Below are 9,617 nucleotides of genomic sequence, written 5' to 3' on the forward strand. Positions count from 1 at the left end.
GTCTATTGATCTATTAAGACTCACATGGTGATGGAGTAAAAATCCATCCAATCACTTACTTACATGGTGTCTATAGCACAATACAATACTCAATGTATTCTATGGTCAAACTCCCATTCAATTAGATTTATTACACTCGAATGCTCCTCGTCATCTCAATTTTCATCATCCTCTCATTATCCTATGATGTGGCATTAAATTATTGGAGACTATTTATTATATTTCATTTATGAATCTATCATCCGATGTCACATCATGGAATGATGAAAAAATGATATAAAAATAGATGATAAATAAATTTTTTCGAATGTGCAAGTTTGCAACTCCTGCAAGTCTCATCTCAAGCTAAGGTGAAATTTTATGAATTGACCTGAAACTCTTTTGTTAGTCGCATAGATCTCTTCTACATACTACACCTATCCATTTTTTATGATCTCCAGTAACATTCAATGGCATGCAAACGTAGAAGTTCCGAATTGCAACTTCAAAATCGCTATTGGTGATCCCTACTTTCTGCATCCAGATTCCAGATTGCCTCCCCGTTTCGACCCACACTCATTCATTTATGTTGGTTGTTTGCAACTAGTCCCCCACTTCTGTAATTTATGTTCCTTTCAAATGAGGTACCTGAGATTGCAGAGAGAAAAAAGAAAAAAGAAAAAAAGAAAAATACAAGATGGAGTTTAAAGTTCAATGATCAGTGTTATTATTGCGTTGTCATTTCCTATACAAGAAATAGATTGCATGTAGCCAAAATATATTTTTGTATATAGCTAAGTATGTAGCCAAAATATTAGGTCAATTTCAAATAAAGACAATAAAAAAGAGTGATTATGTTAAGTTTGGGTACTGAGAATTTAAGAATACGCCCCCCCCCCCCCCCCCCCCCCCCCCCCCCCCCCCCCCCCCCCCCCCCCCCCAAAGACAAATTCTTAAAGGTCTCTTATCCTATTCCCGATTTCCCGATGTCTTCAGCAAACAATTGAGCTACCCCGCCTGAAGTCTTCGAAGGACATAGCCGCAACACACTAAAAACTTCTCTAAATGGAGGATGCTATTGACAAGTGAATATGAACTCGAGAAGAATATACATGTAATAATAGCTGACAAAAGGGCTACAACATTTCATATGAAATTCATATACATCCGCACTTCCCTGGAAAAGTTTGAAAATTCCATAAGTTCCAACCATTTACCTTGGCAAAGATTTACATTTTTCTCCAGATGTTGACAAATCCATCTGCAAATGACTTCAGACTTTTCCACAAAGATGATTTCTTTGGAACTTCGGCATCAGTTTTTTGCCTAGTAGAAGTATCTCTGAACATGGAAATTTGAGTATTGACACAATAACCATAAACGGAAAACAGTAAAGAATTCATGTAAAAACGAATAAAATTACAGAATTGAATAATAATCTGTTATATTACTGACTTAACAAACATGGGTACCGTGATAATGTGAGAAAGCAATCTTGTAGGAAGTTTAATGTAACACCCCACCCAAATTCTTTAGGGAGACAACAACTCAAGGTTATGTTTTGGAAAGTGTGTTAAGCCAAATAAATCTGATAGGCCAGGCCCCGCCCTAAAATTTTGAAGTTAGGCTTCGTACTTGCTGGATAAGTCAGCCTACTTTTGGAAGACAAGACCAGGTCCACATTTTAGGGCCTCTTAAATATTTATTGGACAAGCTGGACTTCCCTTGAATGAAAGACCTGGCTCATTAAGGATAATCGTACATCATGATCAGCCCTCTAGATGTTTTACACCGCTCTGACAACTGATATCCTACCGTTGCACTCTCCTATTACAAGTCAATCTGTACAGTACTCTCCCTCAGACTTCTCTCTCCGACTACAAGTAAACCACCATGGTCATCCTTCCATGAAAACTCATCTCTTCCCACGGCACCAAATAAAACTGGAAAACATGCTCTATTTATATAGCTCACATACAAATCTCTCTCTCACGTACACACTCTGTTGCCATCTCCGCCTCTTGATCCATCTCCCAAGCCACTGTTAGTTTCGTTCTCCCAAGACTGACAACTTCTCTCTCTTACTCTGCCCTCTGAAGCTCTCATCACAAAAAAATAACCCCAAGCCCATGGCTTTGATCAGTAACAGCACTTAGACAAGAATCACTAGCAAGCCAAAGCCCAGTATCCTTGTTGAAGCCAAGAGACTGTCCCTCAACGCAAGCTCATTGTGCCGCCAAGAGCCCAGCCATTAGCCTCACATGCCATCTCATGGTGCACTGCCGAAAGACCAGCAGAAGCTCCACATATGTTCTTCCATCAACCTCGGCCACTCTCTCTCATGATGTGTACTGCTGAGACACAGCAAGCCGCAGCCCAATTCTACCTCAGCCACTCCCTCATGACTAAAGTATTAAGGATCAATAAACTCTGTATAAGTAGTAGAATGAAAACAGCCTGAGGCTGACTTCCAAACATTCACCTAACCAGGAATAAAGCTTTGCCTCATTTGTTTTCATAGATGAGATAAGTTAAGATTAAAGTTAAAAGTCGAATAAAATATTGTTAGAATATATATTTTTAATATTATTTTTGTTTTGAGATTTAAAAATGTTTAATTGGATTTTTTCCAGCTCAGCTACAACTACCATTTCCTTGCTTTATCATCCTCCGAAAGAGTCCCCCCCACTTCTTTAACATCAAATTGTTGCAGCTCCTGAGAGAGAGTAAGTCGCTGATCATTAATATTCCCAAAGACTTCCAAATTCCATTTCCTTAAGATCATTTTTCAAAGCTTTTAACTTCCCAGCCAAAATAAAGCTAGGGGTGCCTATGAGTTGATTGGAGTTCCACCATGATCTGACACTCTCCGAGAACCCATTGACCTTTAACCACATATTCTCGAATTTAAAATATCTCCGTCCCCCATGAAGACCCCTACAATCTAATAAGAGGGGGAAGTGATCGGAGCAAAGTCTGGAAAGCCTTTTTTGGCAAAGGTTGGGAAGTGGACCTCCCAGGAGGAAGAGACAATGAACCTGTCCAACCTAGACCAAGCCCTCCCGTTAGACCAAGTGAAATCTCCCCTTGCCAGAGGTAGGTCAACCAATTCCATCTAAAAAAAAGTGCTGAAAAATCAGCCATGGTTGAGCCCATGTTGGAATCCCCTGATCTTTCACTTGAGAACCAAGTGACGTTGAAATCGCCTCCAATACACCACATGATATCCCACCAACTACACAAACCAGCTATTTCGTCCCAAATAAGTTGTCTTTTGTTGTCAAGATTTGGCCCGTAAACACCTAAGAACCCCCAAACGAAACCATCTTCTAAATTTGAGAAAGAGCAGCAGCCTACCGAAAATGCGCCAACGAAATCCTCCACCAATTTGACTACTCTCTTATCCCAAAACACTAATATGCCCCCTGAAGCACCCTTAGAGACAAGGGTGGTCCATCCCACATAAGGACAATTCCACAAGCTTCTTATTAAGTGCCCGTCGATATACTTCAACTTAGTCTCCTACAAACAGATCACATCTAGTTTCCATTCCCGTAATAAGTTCTTTATTCTAAGGCGCTTGCTTGGATCATTCAAGCCCCGAACATTCCATGAAAGGATCTTGGGCTTCATGGAACACCGAGGTTCACCCTATCATTGTGTCTTCCCCTGCTCGCACTTCCTTCTATTGCATCATAGTTAATGGAGCAAGCAAACCTCTTGAGCTCCCTATCTTTTGTAGCGGCAGATTTAGCAAGATGTGGCTGTCCTGCTTCTATGGAAATAAGGAGGGCTTTAAACTGGTCCTCATAACCTTCGCATGAAATTCCAAGGCAGTGTCGGAGAACATCAACCTTTTGTAATACCCAATCAGGTTGTAAGCCAGCCCATGAAGGCAATGGTGGCAGCGAGCATAGAGGACTAGGTACGTCTTTGGGATCCCCTAGATCCATGTCAAATCCAAACTCCTTCCAAGCTAGCTGTAGATCAGAACCGTGTGAAGACTCATCATCTGAGAGTGTCCCTTCAATCGATGACTCATCATCCCCTTCTTCCACAGTGAACAAAACCATTAAAAGGGTCTCCAAAACATTGGAAGAAGAAGGCAGTCCTTGAGCCCTAATGAGAACATTTGAGAGTTGAGAGGGACCAGAATGGTGCAAGGGAACGTCTGAGCCCACGACCCAAGGCAGCCCAGTGGAGGTCGAAGCCTCCATGCAGATTTTCCTCCCAGCTGAGGTTAGGGGTGAGCTCAAAATATTAGCCAAAGGCCTGGATGAGGCCATCGGCACTGTCTGGGACACGGGCGAGCAAGACGACTCTTTCTGTGTCGCTGACGAGCTCGAAATGGTTCTCATAGTTGAGGTCAGGGGCAAGTCCATCCTGTTAACCAGAGGCCTGGGTGAGGCCATCAGCACTTTTTGAGCCATAGGCAAGCTCGACGGCTCGTTCTGTGTCGTCGGTGAGGTCCCCGAGGCCAGGGTGCAAACGGCGACACCAGCCGACACCTTCTGCCTCGGGGAGCTTTGATTCTCTGTCACCGTATGTTCACTGGCAACTGTCAGTGGGTTCTATGCCGCTGGTGGGGCAACTAGGTCAATCACCGGAATGGAGGAGCCTTTACAGCCCAGGCTCTGGGACTCATGGGCTTGAGAGAGCCCCTTGACTCTCCAAAAAGAGTCTGGCCTAATGGGCCTAGTGGGCTCGGGTTTGAGGCCCACAAACTCACTTACTCCCCTTAGCACAGATTGCGGGCACACGGGCCCCCTCAAGCCCTGGCCCAGACCAGAAACTCCCTCTTCCTTTCCCACCTCCATTACCAAGCTAAGTCCTGCATCCACTTTATTCATCAACACTGAACTTCCTCAAATACACTAGACAACTGTGCTTTGACAGCCCACAAAATACCTTCCACCTCCCCCAATTTCAACAGAGGACATCCCGCTACCCTTAAGGCAATGAGAATCACCTGCAACACAGATCTCCTTGCCCATCGACACCATGGCAGAGTTGCCTCCTACCGGTGAGGTTGTTGGTGACCTCAGAACAGAAGCAAAAGAGACACCATTTGAGAGAGAAGGTTTCTCTGTAACCACACCACCCCAACGTAAGGTAGCCACCTTCTTGAGATGGTAAGAAAAACCTTCCTAGCCACATCCCTTCTCACCTTCAGGGACAATAAAAAAACCCCTCCTCCTGCCATTCCAAAACTCCTAGCGCAAAAAGCAATTTCTACTGTTTATGTGGTGTTGGAGTATGAGAAACCCATTGCCCACCCACAACTTTCTGAAAAACTCTTGGCACTGACGTGAAGCAAGAGCTTCCTCCACCATCCCTGCCAACCATGAAGTCGACGTCCCATTAATGAAGAGAAACAAAACCATTCTTCTACTCCTCTCGGTAATACAAAAGCTATTAGCAGCCACCTTCATGAAGCTAAAGGTTTTAGACTCCACCGTAAAGCTTCCATCAACATCCATATTAAAACATAAGCAAGAAAAGGGAGAAAAGAAACTAAGAAAAAGGAAAAGAAGAAAAAAGGGTGAAAGAACAGAGAATCAACTCCGGCGAGAAGCGCCAGAGAAAGGATTACATGCATGCATGAGAGGAGAAAGAAAGGTGTACGGAGAGAGGTAGATTTGGAGAGAAATTAATGATAGAAACCTTAGGTTTGGTCATTTTCTATTTCTAATTAGGTGTTTCTCGCATATACGTCTTGTGTACTTGAGCTTTATTTTTTAACTTTTCAATAAAATCTTCTACTAATCAACAAATAACTTTTCAATTATTATGGGTTGGGCTTTATTTTTTAAGTTTTCAATAAATCTTCTACTAATCAACAAATAACAAATCTAAACTTGTTACCTTATTTTCTTCCTCTTTACAAGTAAAATGGAGCAACCCATAATTATTCTATGAATGAGATATTTTTAACCTTTACACAAATTGATGTTGAATGTCTCTTTTTCTGTTATGGGTATTTGTGTAGGCAGCACCCAACCCGGTGACAAAGCTTAACTAGTGTGGTCCACAATGCTACCGATGACAGTACTGCAGACTCTATTGCTGGCACAGCAGAAATAACAAAAAAAAAAACTTTTAATGATGTGGCTGACGAAGGAACAGGGACTAAACACTTACTTTGCAACTTTTTCAAGCTCAATGGAACCTTGATATTGCTCTGCTCTAAACTCCAGACTATCATCATTTGCCAGGTCTTCAGAGACAGCTTGCTCTTTTCTCTTGTCCTCTGCATTTTCAGGGCACGTGGGTAAACCTTTCTTACTTTCCCTCATCAGCAAACAGCTTTCAGTTACTGCATAGCCAGAATGACCACCCTGGGCTTCCTCTTTTTCAACATCTCCTTTTAGCAGATGACCTTCAGCTGGAACAAAATCAAAATCATTGAGCAGAGCTTTCCCCTCTTTATCATCCTCTGCTTTCTTAAGACCTGATGGAGAAACGTCTTTGGTATTTCCAGTATCAGATATTTCAATAGATTGATAAGAAACAAGCTTAGTTTCTTCTTTTAGCCGATGATTTTCCTGAGCTTCCTTCACTTCATTATCCTTTGGTTTCTCAAATAAAGGACAGGCTATGGCCTCCCCTTTCAGCAGATTACTTTGTGTTGCAACAAGACTGGAATGAAAACCCTGCAAGTAAATAAGAGATAATTATACGCTACTTTCACAACTCAGTTACAGTTGTGGCTTGGAAATTAAATTATCAGGAAAATATGGAGATGGGAAAAACCCATCATTTATGCGAAATTAGATTCATACAAGAACCAGAGGAAGTTTTAGGATGCATCAATCTTTATTAGTTCTATGGCAAGTAATGTGGAAAATCATGACCATGACGATCCTCAAGGAGCTGTTTACATGTGCATTAATTCAGCTATTTTTATAGGATAGTATAGTTGGCAGTTACAGAAAATGGACTGTCATCCTAGATCAGTTGAGGACAGAAAATATTGAAAAGAATCCCATGTCCACCAAAATCTTAGCATAATTGGACAGTGGTCCTCTATGATCAAATGGTGGACCATTTTTAGTCATTTGTAGTGGCATCATTTTATTTTTTTGATCAGCAAATAAGAATTTAATTAAAAAGGTGAAGCCAAGCAGCATCATTTTATTACATTAAAAAAAATAAGAAGTCATGATCCAAATACGCAGAAAGTATACAAAAGCTAACTTTTCTACCTCCAATACCATGACATGATAAAATTATCAAAACATTACTAATTACTAGAATTGGGGGCTTTACAACCTCTTTAGACAATGTCTTTTGAGCCCCAGATATTTGTGACCCAGAAACCTTTGATTCCCGTGATGGGCTTTCCTTACTTATATCTGAGGAAGACATCTTGGATTTGTGTTTTAGCTCCTGAATGATCTTTCTAACATTATAATAACATCCCCCCACTTGTTTTTGAGCAAAACTTAAATTTGGGAATTTTCCTCCATTCATCTCCCGGTACCTGCAAAAACAAAATGACAATAACTTCACTTAATCCCTACTTGTAGACTCATGTAGTCTCTCAATTATACTAGTTCAGAGTTTAATATCCATGAAATAAAATTGAAAAAATAGGCTTGGCTTCTCTAACCAAGTGTAGCAAACATCACATCATCATCTCTATCTTTTTCTCATCTCTATCCTCACCATTATTCTCATTACTATTATAATCTTTCAATAAGAAATTTATTAAAATAATCTCAACAAATGCATAGAATATATAAAAGTTGCCTAACATACTAGAAAGCAAATTTCTAAAACTAGAGAAAAAAAAAGTAGAGATAAGCATGGTTAGTTGGGAAGCAAAAAAATCAATGCAAGGATATAGACTTGCATTCAGCACATTCAGCGCAGCAGAAAAGAACTCTGAATTACTTATAAAATAAAAAAAATAAAAAAAAGAACTCTGAACCAACTAGCTTCTAATTTCTTTAATTGCTTTAAAAAACCTCTCCAGCACCTCCAAACTGTTGCAGGCATCAATCTCTTATTATGAATTACATTTAAAAGAAGCTCCACGTCTCTCTTGCAATATCAAAGTGAAGCAAGAGGTGTTTCGTGCTCAACAATCTTACAAAAGCAATGCTTTCTAATTATAAATAGATTCAGCTGAAATAGTTCACGCACTATAAGGATATTTCCCGAAGTTAATGACTCAAAAATCCAAACCATGTCTATGTTTTCCTTTTAGTTAGAGTAATGAACTTCAAGAAAACACCAAAAAAAAAAAAAAAAAAGAGAAAAAAAGACAAGTGCTCTCTAATATTTTCTTTCTAAACCAAAATCTGCCCACTTTCACCCAAGTCACAAACAAATAATAATTTAACCATTTCAAGGGTTGTATTCTCGAAATATTTTTCTAGTGATAACAACCAATACCTGTGACCCTCCTCACGCCTACATGATGAAGTAAAATCTAAGTTACCATTAGAAAAAATCTCCAAGGAAGCCATTAATCGAGCAAACGGAGCTTTTCTTCACGCACGCAGGCAAGCATTTAAGTAATACAGGTTCTAAAAAAAAGAAGGAAATAGAATAACAGAAATACTTGTTGACAAAAGATTCCACCATAGCTTGGCGTTCATCTTTGGAGACCCTTCTCCGGCGTTTCTGGGCATCACTTGGTATGTCCGAAGAAGCAACAGAGGCAGTATAAGACTTTCCGCGCCACTGAATGTGCGAACCAACAACAACTTTGTTTATCTCGATACGCACTATTCAAGCAACATTAGAGAAAAAAATTTAACAAAAACGAAAAAAGAGCAGTGGAGAAAACTGAAGGAATAAAATGATAAAGAAGAGAGAGGCAGCGAAAGCTACCTGATTTTTGGTACGATTTTGAAGAAAAGGCGTGGCCTCCTCTTGCCATCATCTTCATTTTCATCATCAACTGGGTCTTCCCCATGCTGGCCGCCATTTCAAATCATGGCATAAATCTGATCTATTTATGTGTCATAATAGAGCGTTTGAAATTTCAATTTTCAAACATCGGGAGACTGAGAAAAACTGAAGGAAGAAGAAGAGGAGGGTTTTTAGGGTTTTAACGGCTCTGATATTGGTAACGAGCAAATGGTCGGAGAAGCCGACCGGACAACCAGGTAAAAAGAAAAGAAAAATTCAAAACATAAACCTCACACACGTACGTCATTATATATTTTTAAATAATGTGAAAAATAAACTTCTATATAACATTACTCAATTAAAAAATAAAATAATATTAATAATTAATGATTGAGAAATAAGAGTATTGAAGCCTGGCTCAAATAAGAGTGTAGTGTTTTTTTCTTTTTTTCTTTTTACTAGTTAAATACTAGCGAATGTATTTCAAAAAAAAAAAAAACATTTACTTTGACACATAAATTTGACACTTCTTTATTTTAATTTTTTTTACTTAATAATTAAAGAAGTAACTATTAGTGTATTGATATATTTTTATATTTTTTAAAAATATTTTAAAATGATAAAAAAATATAAATAAAAAAATTAAAAAAAAATAAAAAACCCAATTTAGCCTATCGGTCAAATGGAGCGGTACTATTTAGGCAGTAGAGTAGCACCGCTCTATTTCAAATAGGAGTGCTACCTGGCACATATGGTGCGGAATAGACCCCTCATCA

General features: G+C 39.5%; 1 protein-coding gene across 2 annotated transcripts; it reads right to left on the reverse strand.

The window, feature by feature from the left end:
• Positions 1–340: 340 nt before the first annotated feature.
• On the reverse strand, positions 341–9,099 carry LOC121244628. Of its 2 annotated transcripts, XM_041142786.1 has the most exons (6): positions 8,821–9,099; positions 8,549–8,714; positions 7,252–7,462; positions 6,121–6,632; positions 1,197–1,320; positions 341–627 (listed from the first exon to the last, which is right to left on the reverse strand). In XM_041142786.1, the coding sequence occupies exons 1-5, from the start codon at positions 8,915–8,917 to the stop codon at positions 1,209–1,211; spliced, it is 1,098 nt and encodes a 365-aa protein (XP_040998720.1). In that variant the 5' UTR covers positions 8,918–9,099; the 3' UTR covers positions 341–627; positions 1,197–1,208. The 2 variants fall into 2 exon arrangements, with proteins under 2 accessions (XP_040998720.1, XP_040998721.1); XM_041142787.1 differs by lacking the exons at positions 341–627; positions 1,197–1,320 and adding an exon at positions 5,175–5,314 and having other exon boundaries at positions 8,821–9,093.
• Between the last annotated feature and the right edge of the window lie 518 nt (positions 9,100–9,617).

This window comes from Juglans microcarpa x Juglans regia, chromosome 8S (assembly GCF_004785595.1).
Source record: "Juglans microcarpa x Juglans regia isolate MS1-56 chromosome 8S, Jm3101_v1.0, whole genome shotgun sequence".
NCBI classification, from domain to species: Eukaryota; Viridiplantae; Streptophyta; class Magnoliopsida; order Fagales; family Juglandaceae; genus Juglans; species Juglans microcarpa x Juglans regia.